At 38.7% G+C, this 18,494-nt stretch overlaps 2 protein-coding genes, 1 long non-coding RNA gene and 1 pseudogene across 5 annotated transcripts; 3 read left to right on the plus strand and 1 right to left on the minus strand.

Annotated features, from left to right (window-relative positions):
• The first annotated feature begins 1,943 nt into the window (after positions 1 to 1,943).
• LOC145239670 (gamma-butyrobetaine dioxygenase-like) lies at positions 1,944 to 17,957 on the plus strand. Of its 3 annotated transcripts, XR_013862358.1 has the most exons (14): positions 1,944 to 3,030; positions 8,307 to 8,423; positions 8,648 to 8,781; positions 8,989 to 9,211; positions 9,499 to 9,574; positions 9,860 to 9,904; positions 10,566 to 10,687; positions 11,356 to 11,557; positions 12,387 to 12,509; positions 12,688 to 12,795; positions 12,871 to 13,037; positions 16,147 to 16,261; positions 16,908 to 16,977; positions 17,276 to 17,957. XR_013862358.1 is itself a non-coding variant. In XM_080103056.1 (10 exons), the coding sequence occupies exons 1-10, from the start codon at positions 8,347 to 8,349 to the stop codon at positions 12,976 to 12,978; spliced, it is 1,218 nt and encodes a 405-aa protein (XP_079959182.1). In that variant the 3' UTR covers positions 12,979 to 14,748. The 3 variants fall into 3 exon arrangements, 1 of the variants encoding a protein (XP_079959182.1); XR_013862359.1 differs by lacking the exons at positions 1,944 to 3,030; positions 16,147 to 16,261; positions 16,908 to 16,977; positions 17,276 to 17,957 and adding an exon at positions 15,748 to 16,127 and having other exon boundaries at positions 8,347 to 8,423; XM_080103056.1 differs by lacking the exons at positions 1,944 to 3,030; positions 16,147 to 16,261; positions 16,908 to 16,977; positions 17,276 to 17,957 and having other exon boundaries at positions 8,347 to 8,423; positions 12,871 to 14,748.
• LOC145239629 (uncharacterized) lies at positions 3,028 to 5,350 on the plus strand (annotated as a pseudogene).
• LOC145209322 (uncharacterized) lies at positions 5,887 to 6,609 on the plus strand. Its single transcript, XM_080079598.1, has one exon. The coding sequence runs from the start codon at positions 5,887 to 5,889 to the stop codon at positions 6,607 to 6,609; it is 723 nt and encodes a 240-aa protein (XP_079935724.1).
• Positions 16,923 to 18,447, minus strand: LOC145202688 (uncharacterized). The gene is made up of 3 exons (XR_013853323.1): positions 18,398 to 18,447; positions 17,270 to 17,377; positions 16,923 to 16,986 (listed from the first exon to the last, which is right to left on the minus strand). It is a non-coding gene; the product is annotated as an uncharacterized LOC145202688 (long non-coding RNA).
• Between the last annotated feature and the right edge of the window lie 47 nt (positions 18,448 to 18,494).

Consider the following 18,494-nt stretch of genomic DNA (forward strand, 5'->3'; position numbering starts at 1 on the left):
TTAAGTTACCTTAAGCTACCTTAAGTGACTAGAGTACGCATTAGAATTGATGTCTCACAGTTGATTCGTGCGCGGTGACTTTTGTGTTGCGTGTTTAGCCGCAAGAGGCGTTTTCGTGGCATGCCTTATTGAAATATAATGGGGGAACGTTAAACCAGTTTGCGTCTTTTTTAGGTTTGTTTCGACAGTGATAGTTTGTTTGTTTATTAGAGTCAGATACACGGAGTGTTTAATTGTCTACCCACTGGGTCAGTACAGATTTAACGATTAACGCAATTTGTATGTAACGCCTGCAAAACTAACCAGCCGACGAAAAGAACAACTAAATAAAGCAATAAACACGACGAATCTTCAGTTTTGCTCTATTGCGCACGCCGCTGTTCTGCTAGATTCTACAATTTTTCATTTTCATAACGACTCAAACATTTTGTTGATTTGTTTTGTGGGGATAGTTTTTGACTGCCAAACTGCTCTTAACTGTTTTTAATCATTTGTCATACAGAAAACATTATTTTATGTAACTTGCCCAGCCGACAGTCACTTTAATAGTCAAACAACGTCCTAAAAATAAAGATAAATGTACTTTTAACGACTACGTTAGCGAAATAGAAATGTTATTTCAAGCGTGACGATCGGTAAGTTTTGATGTGCTTGACTGATTTACGTGGATTGTTCGCGAAATAAGGCTTGTGATGACATAGAACTTCATTGTAAAACGAAAATATAAAATTCTAAAGAAAGTTTATTATAGTTACCTACGAAAGCTGTGCTAAGTTGCGCGGACAACATTTTTTTGCCCAGATTACACGTAAAAAGCCTAAATTTGCGCGGATTACAAGGGGAAATCCAAAATATTGCATTCTTTCCAATCTGGCCCATATATAGCAAGGTGGTACACATAATGCAAATTGTCCAATTCAGCAAATTCAAAGTCCAAACTTGCTACATAAATAAGGTTAATTGCCATTTTTTTACGATATTATTAAGAAAATTCCAAAAACTAAAACATTTTTATCAAACTAAACGTCGCAGCTCAAAAAACTATCGACAAGAGGGCAAAATATGTGTATGTTCTTACCAATGCACACGAAATGTGTACTTGTTCATTCAAGCGTGCAACGTCTGAAGGAAGGCAAAACCAATATATTCGCGTTCGTGGTAATTAAATTAGATTTGTTAAAATAAAAATGTTTAAAAAATACATCAACAAAACACAACTACACATAAAAGTTACATCTTGTTCTATGTGTTAATTCACCCGAGAGATTCTTTTAATAATATTTGGTCGGCAGACGAGTTGCGCATCTAGTGAATTAAGTTATCTATGATAACACAGACAATCAATCATTTCCGTCATGCCTCAAATAGCAGGTAGAGCTACTAACACCATAACGAGAATCTACCCCCAAATTTGATTGGTTATATCTCCAAAAATGCTCACGGTTAGGGCTATTAGGGTCGGGGTAAGGTATTAGCACTTAAAATTCAATAAAACTAACCCAAAAAATGAGTTACTAATGTAAAAATTTTATATAAATATTTCCCAACCCAACCCATTTATAGCCGCTAAATAAAAATTCAGCTCTTTACGCCCCCTTGTGAAAGCGAAAGGTAGATTCTCGTTATGGTGTTAGCAGCTCTACCCAAATAGCAGGCGAACGGCACAAGGATGTGATATGGCTCGGTTTATTCGGATGGGACAGAAAACGTTTAGGCTTGCGTTGTTAAAAGAAACAAACCATGCATTTCAAAAACTAATAACTGACGCATTCTTTATCGCAACTCTTGCAACTTTATTCGCATGTATACTCTTTTTATTGTGTAAAGTTAGAAACGCATGACGCAAGCTAACAACCGGATATCAAGGCCGCGCCCAGTTGCGTCAGTATATAGAGGCCTCGCACAGCTGCAAATTATTATGATGATGATTATGTTTTTTCATTGCACCTGTTAAAATCAGGAGGTGGTGTGCTAAAGGTTCTATGTATTTAGGGGCATAGCCCTGCTAAATAGTTTAACTCTTAAAAAACTGAAAATAGTGCACAGGGATCCGTAAGCGTAACAGCGAATTCACGCTTGATGAAGTATAAAATTAGATTTTAGTTTGTGACGACAGTTTAGACTTGAGACAGATAATCCAGTCTCAATAGCCTAAGGCTAAAGCGTTTACAGTCAATCAATACAAGAGTGTTTGAGCGATATTGTGTTGTCACGTAAACATTATGTAGTCAGTAGGGAAAGTAAGTTCAATTTACAACATTTAGTATTTTAAGGACAGAAAGAACGTTTTAAGGACAGTAAGAACTATCATTTTGGCACTTTCATTTGACTAAGCATTAAGTAATGCAAAATTTAACTGTGTAAGCATGACTTTTCATTCGCATTGAAATTATATGTTGCTTTTGCGACATATGGTATTGAGTGGTGTAACTTTACTGTTCCATGCGTTCTCATGGTTCAGTAACTATTAGAATTACATTTACAGTGTCGTTGTTCCCACACTGTTACATGTTTCCGGTTTCCAGTTACGTTCCAACAACCTGGTGTAGCCCGACCTGCCTCGATGGCGACTTGTTAAAGGCGGCTACAGTGTAAACTATGATGTTCATTGCAAATTGTTTGGTGAGTCTGATCTTTGCATCTCAATTACAGCTGACTGATTACAGCCCCACAGAGTGTTTCTTATTTCTTTGTATTCTTGAGTAAACGTTTAAAGGCGAACGATTAAATCAGCTTCCACATCCCCAAAGGGAGAAAAATAGAAGAAAATACACTACCAGATGACTAAAAATAGTCTAAGAATAGACCCAGAATTCCCCGGCGACAAAGTCGAAAATAAGCTATATATAAGCTGCAGACAGTGCACACTGTTTCGACCTATAAGGTCTCATCAGTGCAGCTGGTGACAAGAGATCGGCCGAGATTTCGTGGGATTTATCTGAGGACGAGGAACTCTCACATCTAGAATATCTCATCCATTCCATTCACATTTCCGCCTTCGCGACATCGGATTTCATTACCCTTGATTAAGTAAGTGCGTTGCAATTCTGCACTTGTCTTCCCGCCATTTTAAAACATATGTATAGTGCATGCAATAAGCTTGTGTGATTTTTGATGACATTAGATTTCACGTTTCGCATGAGTGGCTTTGTCTAAGCCGGAAACGTTTTCTGTTTTGCTTTACTAACATTTGTTGCCCATATATATATTGGTTTATCTGGCTTCAGCCGTTTCGATAGAGACACAAAGGTTTTCCCACACTAAGTTAGATACACACCTATCACCAGGGTTGCCATACCGTCCTTATTTCTAAGATTTGTCCTTATTTTGAAGGGCTATATGTCTTAGAAAAGTTCATTGTCCTTATTTCTAAGAAATGTCCTTATTTTTCACTTGAGTCCTTCTTTTGTCTTATTTTCAACAATTATGAGTCAAATCCCTGCTACAAGTAAAAGTAAACCAAGCCCTGAGCTATGAGATGCACGAAACATTTTCTACGAACAAGGGGTTGCTGGAACAGATTGTTTCTGGGCAAAATATTGTATATGATATGTCATGGCTCGTATAAATGCAAAGATTTGTTCACAAACGCTTGCTTTGTTTCGTACGAAAATTTGATTTTTTCGGTTGTCCTTATTTTTGGTTTCAAGTCGATGGCAACCCTGCCTATCACACTGTCAAAAATAGTTCGCTCAGTCACGTTAGGTCAGGGTTCAAAGGTCAAAAACAGAGGCAAGTCAACGCCTGAACAGAAAAAGTCAGTTCACGTGTACAACACACGAAGCAAAGCTAATATGGCAACCTTCAGTACGTCTGACGAATCTATCACAACTTCTGAGTCAAGCCAACACCAACAACAGCAGCCAGTAAGCGACGCAAACAATGACGACAAAGTGCCAACACAGCCTGACCGTGCATCTCAAAATTTAAGCGGTCCGGCTTTAAGTGGATTTGCTAAGTTTGTCGTCCCAGTGACTAACGTTTCCACCAATGTTCTGCACCAAGAACTGGACACAATGCGGATGAGCGTGTTAAAAATACCACCATTATGGTCGCATAAAAAAGACATCAAAACATATTTCAAGGTTTTAGACACTTTTTTGACACCAATAAAGTCAAGGATGATAACGTTTCTCGATGTTAATAACCAGTTTCAATGAAAAACAAACAGAGAAGTTTCGCTCTGCGATTGTGCAAGCATCAGACTCCGAACGACCGTATGAATCGATGAAAGACCTAATGATTTCACAGCTACAAAGCGGTGGAAAATCCTCATGGATTCAATTGATGCAAGACATAACCTTTGACCAAACAATGAGTCAGCTTTTGAATTACTGCAGAAACTCCTATCTGTTTGTCCCAGAAAGGTAACAGATGACCCAACCATTAAGGAATTAGTGGAAAACACATTTTTAAATCTGCTTCCCACCCATGTAAGACCGCTAATAAGAGCTACGAAATTTGACACTCTAAAAGACATGGCGAAATATTATGACAGATATGTGGCAGGTAATTTTAGTGAGAAAACACCCTCACAAGATGGAAAAAACGCCGAGGTAACCCAGCTATCAGCAAAATTGGATGAGGTTTTAACGCAGATCTCCAGAGGACAACCACAATACCGCCAGCAACGCTATTCAACTCCAAGATTTCAAAAGGACCAACGACGACCTAATTTTCAACATAGCAATCAATTTCCACCGCGTTTTCAAGGGAATTATAGCCGTCAACCTTTCAATCACCAACAGCAATTCCATCGAAACCAACAGTTCAATCAACCGCGTTTTTGGGGACCTCCTAAACAGCAGCCAAGGCCAGAATACATTCAAACAGATACTCGACCGCAACATGAAAGGAACCCTCGGTTTACGGAAACGAACCAGGACCACCGCCCAGGACGTCAAAACCCTAATTCGCCAAGCATTTGCTACATACACGAACGATACAAGGACAATGCTTTCAAGTGCTATGTCCCCCCGTGTTCGAAGTACCATGAAGGATTGCAAATTGCAGTACCAAGACAAACACTAAATGCTATTCAAACTATAGACAAGAACTTACCTCATGTGAAAGACTCGCTTTCCAATACTGAGTTTTTGATTGACAGCGGCAGCGCAGGGAGCTTCATTCCAGCCAAAGCAGGCCTGAAACCACAAAAAGCTACCAGTAAATACACATCAGTGTCTGGTCAGCCTATCCAGTGTTTTGGGAAGTCATTACAGACGGTTGACATTGGATTTGGTCCTGTCGAAGTAGAATTTGAGCAAGTACAAATTGAATATGCAATTCTACATTGCCAACAGGAGACAAGCTCGTGCTCTGGCTTTCATTTCAGAATTTACATCTGATATTGAATACTTACCGGGCGCTAAAAACACGGTGGCTGATTGCTTATCCAGGGCAAGCATCAATGCCATTTACCACCATGCAAACAAGCTAGACTATGAGACGATAGCTAAGGCTCAGACAAATGACAGTGACTTACAAGCTTTTTGTAATTCTGCAGAACATTCATTAAACTTAAAGTTACACAACTTACCAAACAGCAACCTCAAGCTTATTTGTGATGAAAGTATCCCAGGCTCGCCGCGCCCTCTTCTTCCACGAGGTCACAGGAAGCTCGCCTTTGACTTAATTCATAACTTGAGCCACCCTGGAGTAAAACCAACAGTCAAATTAGTATCTAAACGGTTTGTCTGGCCTGGCATGAAACGTGATTTAGTAACGTGGTCAAGGTCATGCCAAGCTTGCCAACGAACTAAAGTCATACGACATGTAAAGACGCCTTTCCAACATTATCCACCCGTAAGTCAGAAAGGCCAGCACATTAATATCGATCTGATTGGGAAATTGAACGATTCTAATGGCCATTGTCACATATTAGTCATGGTTGACCGGTTCACAAGACATGTTGTTGCTGTACCATTAAAAGATGCCAAAACTACGACCATAATAAATGCTTTTCTATACAATTATGTGAGTGTTTTTGGGACGCCTTGTTACCTATCTTCAGACAGAGGCTCCTCGTTTACCAATGACGAATGGCGACAGGCCATGACCTACTTGAATATACAGCATTTCACAACCTGTGCTTACCGGCCCTCATCTAATGGCGCGGTTGAAAGACAAAACAGAAACTTAAAACGTGCTTTGCGCAGTCTAACTGACAAGGACGATTGGTATTTCGCCTTACCTTTGGCTGTCCTTGCCTTAAACGCAACACATAATGACGATCTCGGGGCATCCAGCTCTGAAATTATGTTGGGAAAACAAATGAGACTGCCAGGAACTTGCTTCAGTTCACCAGCTGCCTCCAGTTCTCCTGTCCCAGGAGCATTCCTACAAGCACAAAGACGATATTTCAGCCAATTCAAATATAAACCAACAAGACTACCACAAGATCAAGAAACATTCATGGACCCACGACTATACGGAGCTTTTGTAACGGTTACAATATTATTGTGCTCAATGTTTATGGTAACGGTAGCATGTTATTTAGCAATAACGTTTCACACCACGAAAGGGAAGTGTTTACCCTCTTTTCAACACGACCAAAGTGTTGGAGAAAAAGAATTCGAACACCAGCCAATGTTTTGCCCTGCTATATAAGTGTGACCTTTTATGATTTCGTCCTTCTATTTCTCAAATGCATACATATAATTGCTGCTGTTTACTCATAGCCAATCAAGGCTAACTCGAGCGTTTCGCCTACAACCTTATTCAAGAATACAGAGTATTTAATCACTCTGTGTGTGTTTAGCCTTTAAGTTTGGGTAATGCAACGAGCTCAGATCAGAGGGTTAATTCGTCGTAGGTCTGCCAGGTTTGCTCGACTTTCTAATCGTCCCAGATCTCATAGACGAGGTGAAAACCGTGAGGAAGAAGAAGACATTAACCGCCTTTCCGACCGTGTTCAAAGACGCACACCGCAGCTCTCCGCTGTTGCTAAACACGAAATTAATCGGTTGACAGTAATTCAGAACGCAGTTTCGACTTTCGTTTGGAATTCCAATTTTCAAGAGTTTAGTTTGAAGTTCAAATCGTGCGCCTTAGAAGAAGTGATCTCTCTAACCGAATTCTTAGACGATAGCGACCAAACGCTAGTAGAAGGGCTCCGACGACGTCTGCAAGAGATAAGGTCAGAGTTCTATCAAGGGACGATCATAAGCACTGATTTTAGCGAGGCTTGTCTTGGCCACAAGCCCACAACCCATCCGCACTACGTCAAGCCGTCAGATTCTATCAACGAGTCAACCGTGAGCAACTCCATTGGATCGCTCTATCTCACGCAGCGCCATCTAAGCCGTTCTGGTTACGGCCCTTGGAAGACGAATCGACTGTCATTGGCTTAACTATCCCCTTGAGACGCCAAACCAGCGACCAAACGGGACAGAGAGGTCTAGGCGCTTCACTGTTATGCAATCCGTTGCAGTGCTGCATATCTTTGCAAGCGTTTAACTTAAAACAAACTAATAACTGATGTGAGTAAAATAAGGTACTGTTTTGCAATGATCGCAAGAAAGAAGAGTATCAGTTTAAAAGTCAATGCTTTATTGTTGATCACTCTCTTTTCTAATAACAAGCTTCCGAGTAAAGAATAACATAGCCCAACAAGTCCAGCTGACGCAAGAGAACATTTCCAAACTATAAGTCAGTCCAGGGCTCTGTTATTCATTGCGGGGTACGCACGTCGCCCCCGCACCTTCAGACTCATCAGCGCAAATCCTCGCTCGAGCACGTTGCAGAAGTATTTATAAGATGTCAAGCGTTTATCGAAAACTAACTAAAAATACATTTGAGACAACATAACACAATGTGATATATTAGCGGGCCGCACAAGTTTTGTCAGCAAACAGGACAGATTGCCTTCTTTCTTTTTCTCTCGTTTTAAGCGTTGTATCGCACCAGGTGTTATGCTATTTAATTGAGCCTCAAATAAATACCGCGCTACATTTTGATGAATAAATTGAAAGGCCACACGAAATATGTTTCGTGCAAAATTTGGGCCAACCTGTAAAACTTACTTCAATTATTTATCTAAAGTAGTCAAAAGCGATTTTTTGGGGTATTTTCTCACAATATTATGTTTGTGTAGAAACCAAATGCCTACCGGGTACGTTTATTGCAAATGCCTTAGGGCTCTACTTGCCTCCACTTACAAATGTGGTCACCAGGTAGCTAAAATTACTGCAATACACAAACAGTCAGCCGTAGACCGGATCAGAACGGTTTGCGAGTGCATGGTGTTACACCACACATATAACGTATCTAACTCAGTTTATTTCTTCTCCCAAACACGTGCCCAGTATAGTGTTAGGGATTTAACTTTTAAAGAAATTTAAAGCCATGAAGTTTACAATTGCATCTGCTTGTGCTGAAGACAAATTGGTTAAAGTGACTTGGAATGACGGACACACAAGCAGGTGGGGATAATAAGTGAATTAAAAGCATAAATCCGTACAAGAAACACAATACCGTTTTTTGATGATGCAGTTTTGGTTTCAGAAACGAATTTGCAAAATAGACGACTTATCCTAAAGAAATTGCACATGGCGCCTGTTCGTTTACTTTTTCGGTTTTGTGCGATTAAAATCCGTCGTTTTTTGACAATACTTTGTGCTCAAATAGGTTTACTTTTTGTAAACAGGTTTTACAACAAATGGTTGCGATATTATTGCTGTTGCAAGACCTGCAAGCCTGGATACAAGGCAACATATGTTGCTGACCTTACAACATTGCCAGACGTTCTTACTGTGGCCAAGGTCGTTGTAGACAAAAAAGGTAAATGGCAGTGTATACTATACTATAATTTTACGCGTTACAATGTATAACTTCGATTTTTCTCTGAGACTGTGTACACATATACTTTTGCACATTTTCGCCCTCATTGTGCAAAAAACGCTCGCATCCTCGTCTCAAAATCCAGTTCTTGGCTATAATCCAGTTTCTGCAATCGCTCCAATAATATTTTTAATTTCTTTGCACCAGGAGAAGCAATAAACGTCGAAATCAACGGAGAAATCATTCCCGGTCACGTGATTCAGTACGACTCCCAGTGGTTACGTCAACATTGCTATTGTGACGCATGCCTTGATGACCTCATCGACAAGCGTGACGTCATCAGTAAGAATGGTGCTTCCGTCGGGGACTTGACGGTTCGGGAAGTGGAATATCAGAATTTACTGGATGACCCTGACCGAACGATTTTTAGGTGAGAAAATTAAGTAAAGCTTTTTGTAAAACACTTTTTGCGTGAGATATAGTTGTATGCCTGGATAACTAATTTAATCTTATAATTGGTAAAACTTTGTGACATTTAGGTCCAGGAGTTTAAGTCTATAGCATTTTTATCCTCCGTTATTTGCACAAATATCTTGTTACGAGAACATTAAATACAGTTTAGTTTATAGTTGTCCCTTTAAAAATTCTAACCAATTGCAGCTTGCAGCATTAACCTACTGGAGATTCTTCCTTGATTCAATAAATCCCGTTTTTTAGAATTTGTGAAGAAGTTATTCTTCGTGGATGTTGTTTAGTGAAAAACGTTCCGTGCGAGGACAATAAATCTCTGGAGGTTTGTGAAATAAAACGTTGTCTTTTTGTGCTAAAAAGAGCTTGATCTGTCGTTGCATACATTCCTGTGGTTTCAAATCATACCGCAAGCTAGATATGTCTCACCAAATATGGAAATGGTTGGGAAACTGTCTTGATACAATTTTTGTTATAAAATCTACAAAATCTACTCCATAAAATGATATAGGAATGCATGGAACAAATATGACTCATGTATTGTCCTGCTTGATTTTAAGATGTGATCTTGTTCCAAAATCGTATAACTCATACTTGCTTTTATTTCTAGGTTGTTCGTATGTTGGCTCCAATTACAGAAACATGTTTTGGAGTGGTAAGAGGTTTAATTGAGGCGCAAAATATAGGAGGGGTGACATTTCTTCGCAAACATATGCCGTGTATTTCCTTATGTTAGCAATAAAGTATTCTCTCCATCTAAACCAGGGGTTCTTAACCAGAGGTGCATGCACCCCCAAGGTGTGCGAGAATTGTTCCTAGGGGTGCGGGGATGCTAAATCATTGAGGTTGGTTAGATTTATTCTATATAAATACAAAAACTGGTGGGGTGGAAAAATTGCTTGGTGATTTGAAAGGGGTGCAGCAGGGGAAAAAGGTTGAGAACCACTGATCTCAACAAACACAAACATGCATTCCTCTGGTACTGTGTCACTTAAAAAAGTAGAAATTGTTTTTTTTAATGTCTTGTTTTCAATGCTGACTTGTTTTTATTCGTGCCGAACAATCATCAAACTAAAGTCTCTTATCGCCTTCAAACATAGCAAAAAGTGCAACTTTAAGCCCAAAACTATTGGAATATGTAATAGTAAATTTCTTAAAATATTAAACGTTATTTTTAGCAATTTTACGTTAACGTTAGCATCAATGAATAACTTTTTCCACGGCAACGCATATTCATTTCATGCCAATGTATAATTCTGCCACAAATATTCTTCAAAATGAACGTTGAACAATAATAATAAATAATATTTTTGTAGCGATTTGACGTGGATTTTAGTAACTCACAACATGGAAACAACAACCCAACATTGCTGCCATTCCACATGGATTGCACCGCTTACGAACAACCGGCTGGATTCTTCTTCCTGCACTGTTTAAGGTGATTTTGTGTTTCTATAACTTATATTAAAGTTATGCAGTTTTTTATTTCTCGAAGGAGACAAGTACCATTAACATATAACTTATGAGCTGTTGCTGCCAGGCATAATATCAAGTTTTTAGAGCTTTCTGACAAATATTCGTTGTGACGTGCTTGGGTTTAATTCTTTTTTCTTTGTTTATCGTGCACTGTACAAGTCGCATTTAGTGTTATTTACCCTGATAAAGGCGATCTGTGTAGGACGTCGAAACGTCGAAAAATACATTTGCCAGAAGAGCTCTACAAACTTGACAAATACCATTAACCATTTACCTTTTCCAGTGACAGATTTAAATATTTAACAATACCAGAATTAAACACTTATAGATTATCGATCATTAAAGCACGCCTCGGTGTAATCTAAACAAGCCCACATTAAAACAAAACATTTTTCTAGAATGTTAAATCCTAACTTTTGCCTTGCACCACTGACAGATGTAACAAAATATAAAATAAATAAAAACATTCTTGATTTTTTATGTGTGCTGTAAGATGGTCGTGGCATCAGAGAACAAATTCATAATAATTTTGAAATCTATATTTGAGATCTTAATGCATTCAGATAGCCTTAAGCGCAAACGGTTAGAAAACAACAATTAGTGATTTGTGGTAAAGCTTTGATTTTTCAGATTCGACGAAACAATTCGTGGTGGAGAAAGCAAACTAACTGACTTGTTTGATGCCGCTGAAACCTTACGTAAAGAATCGCCTGAACATTTCAAGACGTTGTCGGAAGTACCGGCTTCCTGGGATACTTACAGTCATCACCTTAGTCATCCGGCCCATTTGGAGCATCAGAAATGTCATATTGAACTTGATTACTTCGATAAAGTAGGTACCAGACTTGTTGATTTCTCTTTGTATCATTTTATTATTCTATTTAATCATAAACATAACTGCCAAAACAACTTGTTTATATGAATTACATAATGCAGACCTTTCAACAATCACTGTTGTCACCATCAGTGCAGATTGTCAAATGTCTCAAAATGTTAAAGTGCTTCAACAAATGTTCTGACCTATTATTTGCTCCGATTAATCAACAAAACTAACAATCTTACATCCAACCGTGAATGTTGTTAAGTTTTATCAAACAGACAAAATAATTTTTAGGTTATATTCTCAAGGGGTGGAAAGTGTATATTGTGAAAGATAGGTTACTGCTAAACGGTCTTTCAAAGTTTCATAAACTCCCCTTTGTGATTAGGTGATATTTTACTTTATTTAACCAAAGAGTAGAAACAAAAATTGCAACCAAATTGGTTGTCCAGACCAACAGAGTTGGGTTTCGGGTTCGGGCTTTGGTTTCTTCAAAAAATGGTCTTGATTCGGGTCTGACTTTACACTCTGCGGTAGTATTTGTTTGAATCAATTTAACTAGCTAAGTAGCCAGTTGCTTGTCTTGACCTTGTTTAGGACCATTTGTCTTTTATTGTCTATTGTGTTTGCTGTGTTATTGGTTGCTGAGACTTCGATCTGTAGGCCTGTCATTCAAGCTTTCGGTCCTAAAACGGGCTTCTCAAAAACGATTTGGGTTCGGGCCGGGTTTCGGGCTTGTACTTTCGGGTTCGGGCTTCATTTTCAGGCCCGTTTACAACTCTGGTTCAGACGTTTCGGCAAATGCTCATGAAATCATCTTTTTCTCACTTTTTGTTTCAAGATAGTTGCAGTTAATTGGAGCCCGGGTTTGGTAGGTCCGCTCCGGATTAAAGAGAAAGATGTGGAGAGGTTCTACAAAGCACGCACCAAATTCTCGGAGATAATAAATCGCGAAGAAAACCAGGTAATGTCTAAGTTTTGTTTACAAGCATGTTTAATTAACTTTGAATTTTGTTAAACTGGGAATCAGCCGTGCAAAAAAAGTTGAAAAAATCCTGGTATTGTTTAAAAGTTTGGTTCATAAGCGTTCAAGCCCAGTAGGTATTTGTACCAAGGAGCTCAGTTTTAACTTTTTCTTGCAGATCGTTTTTCGCTTGCAAGCGGGTGACGTCATAGTAGTCAACAATCGGCGTGTTGCGCATGCGCGAACTAAAATCGATAACAAAGACGGGGGAGAGCGACACCTACAGGTGAGAAAACATTTCGCAAGCCTTAATGCAAAACACGTCGATAAATCAACTCGTTTTTATTTCATTACGTCACAGGGTTCATACGCCAACATTGATGACGTCAGAAGCAAGTATATGCAGCTTGCTGCTAAACTGGGCATTGACGTTGTACAACCGAAGATTGGAAACAGGTGTTCGTTTTGAGAAAACAAAAACAAATTGTCGTTTATAACATCGTTGAAATGATTAATTTATTAACACATGTAAGTATACTAATTCTTGCGTTGATATACATATGTTGAAATACTAAACAAGTGGTTCTCAACCAGGGTCCATGGCGCCCCCAGGGGGGCCACAAGCTGTGTTCCGGGGGGGCACGGGTGTAGATTCACCTGAAACACCCACTAAAATTCATTTCCTTTTATTACTTTAATCCCTAATTTAATCGACCATTTCACATACTTTTTGTGTATACTCTATATCAGGGGTGGGCAAACTTTGCAGTTTCCGCATTCAAAAGTTCTAAATCTTATCGGGCCGCATAGTATTTCACCAACGGCCGCCAATTGCTTGCTTGTTTTTGTTTTAAAATAACTGGTGTAAAGAATTAGGTTTATATTATATATATACCATTTAAAGCCACCTAAAATGCTTAGATTAATAGTTTCTAACATGGTGCATAAGTTTAGCTAAACGAAGCTGATTGTTTATGACATCATAATCTGTATTGTGACGATTGCTGTGCCTGTTTTTTCGGATTCTTTGCACACAATAAGCGGATAAACAGGCACCGCATACAGTTAATAGGCTGGTAATCTTTTTTTCCAGTCACACGAAATCTGTTTTTAGCAGTTTAAAATAGTTGGCAAAATAGTTTTAGTTACGTCACGGCCTCCAGTGCATGTATTTTGATAAACATGGTCACAGCCGCACAAACCCGTCTCCGCGGCCGCATGTGGTCGTACACGACTGATTTAGCCCAAAATATTAACATAGCATATTTTCAGCTATAAACATAAATTTGTTGTCACTTGATTGGACAAACATTGGTTGAAACGCTACAATTGTAATTGTTTCAAAATAAACAAGCACGTTGTTTTGTTAATAAATTCCTTGCGCCAACATTAAACAATGCGAGCCGCATTTAGGATCCATCTTTAGGTGTTGTGCGGGTCTGTGTTAACGATTCTGAAGCTATTTTTTGTCTTTTTGCAAAGTACCGCAAAGGCGTAAACTTGATCCAAAGTAACCAAAGTTTTCGAGTCAACAGTGCAAAGTGGGCTGTATTTAAAAACGTGAATCGCTTTCACTTTTATCGAACGAAGAAATTATGTCAAGTGACGATTTGTATAAGAACGTGGCAGAAACAACAGGCTAAAGCACGAAAAAAGTATCTGTGTTTAGTTCCAAAGTATGGTACGGTTACAGATACTGCACATGGTACAGGTATCGGCAAGTCGCACCCGCGGTATTTATTTTTATTTTTTAAAACTGTACGCCTGTGCTTATAATACTATTCAGCGTTGCTCGGTAACTATCTTTTTAAAATTTACTAACATTTGGCGGGCCGCATGAACTCCTTTGCCGGGCCGCATGCGGCCCGCGGGCCGTAGTTTGCCCACCCCTGCTCTATATTGAGGTGTTTTAAGATTACGGATTCTTGTTTATTCTATTCGAACCGTTTAAAGTCTAAATTAATACCGAATTCCAACATGAGATTGCCATTTAGATTTTTTAAGGGGGCCACAGATCCTACAGGGTTACTTGAACTTGAAGGGGGCCCACGAGGTCCAAAAGTTACTTTGAGGGGGCCACGGTCCACGAAAGGTTGAGAACCACTGTACTAAACCATTACCCTAAGAAATGGCTAACACCCAAACCATTGATGTGTTTGCAAGAAGTGTAACCTGTTTTATGGTGATTTTTCAAAACCTCTTTACTAATGTCGGTTAATACAAATGTAGTGTTACCAATGTTGTGTTGTGTTATGTAGTGTTACCAATGTTGTGTAGTGTTACCAATGTTGTGTGTCATGTAATATTATATAGTCAGCAGGGCAAACTAAATATTTAATTTACATCAGTTAGCATTTAATGACAGATAGATTTACTGCAAATTTAGCTTGTTTTGACTTTGGGCTCCGAAACTATGACCAGATTAAGTGCCGGGTCATGGTTTTAAAATCCAAATAACTTATAAATCTGTTTAAACAAGTAAACAACGGTTGCGTAATAAAGCGGAACGACAATAGACATTACCATGTTTTGGGAGAATTAAACAGAACCTACAGATGTATTCCACTACAGCAAACCACGGTTAAACCGGGTTCGGTTAATCAGGATGTTTGGCTATTTCAGACAAAACTTTAGGTACAAATAATTTGTAATGTGGCAAGGCTTTAACATATGGATCTTCGCCTAATCCTGACATATTTTTGGCAAATCCGTACTTCACTTACAGTACTTGAACAGAGAAATTATATATTGTGTTTTCAGTAGAGTGCAGTTTCATTTGCCAACTGCTCGCCGTTCACAAGTTTTTATTTGGTCAGCTAAAAACACTTAGTACTCGTTTTTTTAGCCCACGCCTTTGCCATATGGTGGTGAATGCTTGGTGACCGGTTTATTCGGTATGACGCCTTCAATGGGCCTGGCGTACTGTGATCTGAAAACGTTTCTTCGACTTCTTTGTATTTTGACTTCATTTGTTGGCGAATTGAAAAAGGAATCAATGCCATTGAATGATTGACTTATTTTAGATAGAAGTTTACAGAAAGATTATGTTAACTTAGGTGAAAGAAAACACAGCAACATTATTGCAATAAATAAGCCCTGGCTGTGCAATATTGAAACGGTACAGAACGTAAAATAATGTAGCCACGTAGGTCAATGAGACTGCGGCTTTATCGCATTAAAGCTTACAGAAAAGTCACTTTGATGTTGTTTCCAATTATGCATGTCATGTTTTCTGTAGACGATTAAAGTAAGCCTGAGTGGTAAAGAACATGGCACCAACAATACAACAAGATTGCCCTTTCCATCAAGACCAGGTTTGCTACGAAACACCGCCCGGTCTGGCATTAATTCACTGTCAGAACTTAATTCAAATAGCAGCTCAACACAAGAAAGCGAAAAAATGTTGTGAGAAATTAACAGGAATTAACATGTATCACTGCAAATGACCAGTGTACGATGTGTGTGTAGTGTCGTTGTTGTTTTTTTCTCTTCAAATTTTGCGCTGGGGTCTGACCTACCTCTTAGCGATTTAAATAGGAGGTCAAAAAGTCGGTTGCATAAATTTGCCAGAAGAGCGGTAATCTGCGCAGGCTTACTAACTTTCATACTGATTTAGCTCTGGATCTTTCTATTCCAGATCCAAAAACATGCAACAGACAGCACAAGTGGAACAATTGCGAGAGAAAGACGTGGAGAGGTTTTACAAAGCACGCACCAAATTAGCGGAGACAATGAATCGCGAAGAAAACCAGGTAATGACTCAGTGTTGATGCCAGGTATATTTTAAACTTTGATTTTTGCTAAACTGGTAATCAGCTGGGCAAAGAAAAATTTTTTTTGAAATCCAAGTAATGTTTGAAGGTTTGGTTTATATGCTTTCAAGCCCGGAGTGTTTTTGTAAGAAGACGCGCATTTGTTTTACTTTTTCCTAAACTGCACGCTTAGAAATATATGTCAAATTTCTGATTGTAATTTGTGACCGCTAGGTAGCGCTACTGCTCCGTTTATGTGTCACGAGTTACGCCTCGGTCAACTCGCAGAACTTTGCTGTAAATCTCCTTCGGATGAAAATACTAATTTTTGTAAAAAGAAGGACTAGTTTTCCCATGCTGACCACTAACCCTTGTATGATAATTGATATCCCAACAGTGGCTATCGCGGCTCTTGTATTGATGGTAATTTTTGGTTGTTTTTAGTTGTTTGTTGCTTTTGATCATTAAAGCATCTTGGATTTTCTTGCAAATAAACTGTTTTTTGTATTAAGACTCAGTATTTTAATACAATTCCATACCAACACCAAGAGTTAGTATACACTTACATGTGTTAATAAATTACTCAGTTCAAACTTGTTAACCGACAATTTGTTTGCTCAAAACGAACACATGTTTCCAATCTTAGGTTGTACAACTTCAATGCCAAGTTTATGCGCCAAATACATGTACTTGCTTCTGAGATCATCAACGTTGACGTAAGAACCCTATGACGTAATATAAAGAAAGTTAAAACAATTTTAAGTTAGATACACCTGACACAGACTTCAATAGTAGCTTTAATAAAAACCAATTTGCCATCGACGTAGAATAAAACGAATTTTTTTAAAAAAAACAGACGTTTCGACAACAACAATTGTCATCATCAGTAAAATAATTTATCGAAACGTCTCTTTAATAAAATGAGTACGTTGTACATCGCTGTCAATTTGGTTTTCATTGAAACTTAAGTTAGTTTTAATCATTGGCATTTCTAAATGGTTTTTTCACCTGTAGGTGTCGCTCTCCATCTTGCATGTTTTCGATGTGAGTTCGCGCATGCGCACAACGCCGATTGTTGACTGCTATGAGGTCGCCAGGTTGAAGTCGGAAAACGATCTAAAAATGTTTTCATTTCTTGTCATCGTGGTTACAATTTATTGCAGGAACTTGTTTAGTTCGCAAAGATAAACAATCGAAATGTAGATAAGTTGTCTTTTAAAACCAAAACAACAAAAGCTAAAATAAGCATGAAAAATTGAGCCCCTTAAACAGTTCGATACAATATAAAGTGCTTTTGTGCTAGTTGGAAAGTCACGTACATAACCGACGTCGACCAGATGATGACCAAACTATACAATAATGAGCCTATCTATCAGCAACAAGAAAACAACACAGTCTCGTGGACTTTACGGCTCAACTCACAAAACCTCTGAACCACTAGATGTCGTACAACTACCGCTCTCGTGGCATTAACATGTTTACTTCTAAAATGGGGTCAAATTTCAAAATGCACGTCCTGTTGCCTTATTACAGAGGTGGCCAAACTTTTTTACCAGAGGGCCAAATTTGCAACTGTCTTGCCACTGGAGGGCCGGATTAAATGAGATTTACGTAAAATTTGTCGTAACTGGTTGCCATCTTTATTAAAATATATATTATTGAAGTAGAATAACAATAAATAACACCATCTTGTTTACACTTGTATTTAATAAAAGGTTTATATATGTTCACAGTGGTAAATATGGTGCTTGGAAAAAAACCAGGCAAGGTGTTTGGCGGGCCGGATGAAACAGGACTGGGGGCCGGATGCGGCCCGCGGACCGTAGTTTGGCCACCACTACCTTATTACAACACAGTAAAAGAAACGAAGGAGTTGGTACTCGGAGGTGTTCGAATGGTTTGAGGCAATTGGCCAATACACATACATAAATATTAATTCTTGGAATCGTGCTATTTCTTGCTCATAAAAGGAAGAATTTAGCCACCTAAAAACATCTTCACTGTAAACAGTCCTTGGTATAAAAAATACGGAATGTCGGGCCTTTAAGAATTTCAGTCAACCAGTTACATGCTTACTGCAAATATCAACCTTCAAAACACACATGGCCTGGACTCTGATAAACCAAACATTATTACCTGGGTTTCTTTGCGACCTGATATTTCAGCAAATTTGCGATGGGCTTTGTAATATCTTTCGACGTCCTTTTCCTTAATTCGAATCGGACCAGCAAGA

This window comes from Phallusia mammillata, chromosome 1 (assembly GCF_965637545.1).
Source record: "Phallusia mammillata chromosome 1, kaPhaMamm4.hap1.1, whole genome shotgun sequence".
In the NCBI taxonomy this organism is placed as follows: domain Eukaryota; kingdom Metazoa; phylum Chordata; class Ascidiacea; order Phlebobranchia; family Ascidiidae; genus Phallusia; species Phallusia mammillata.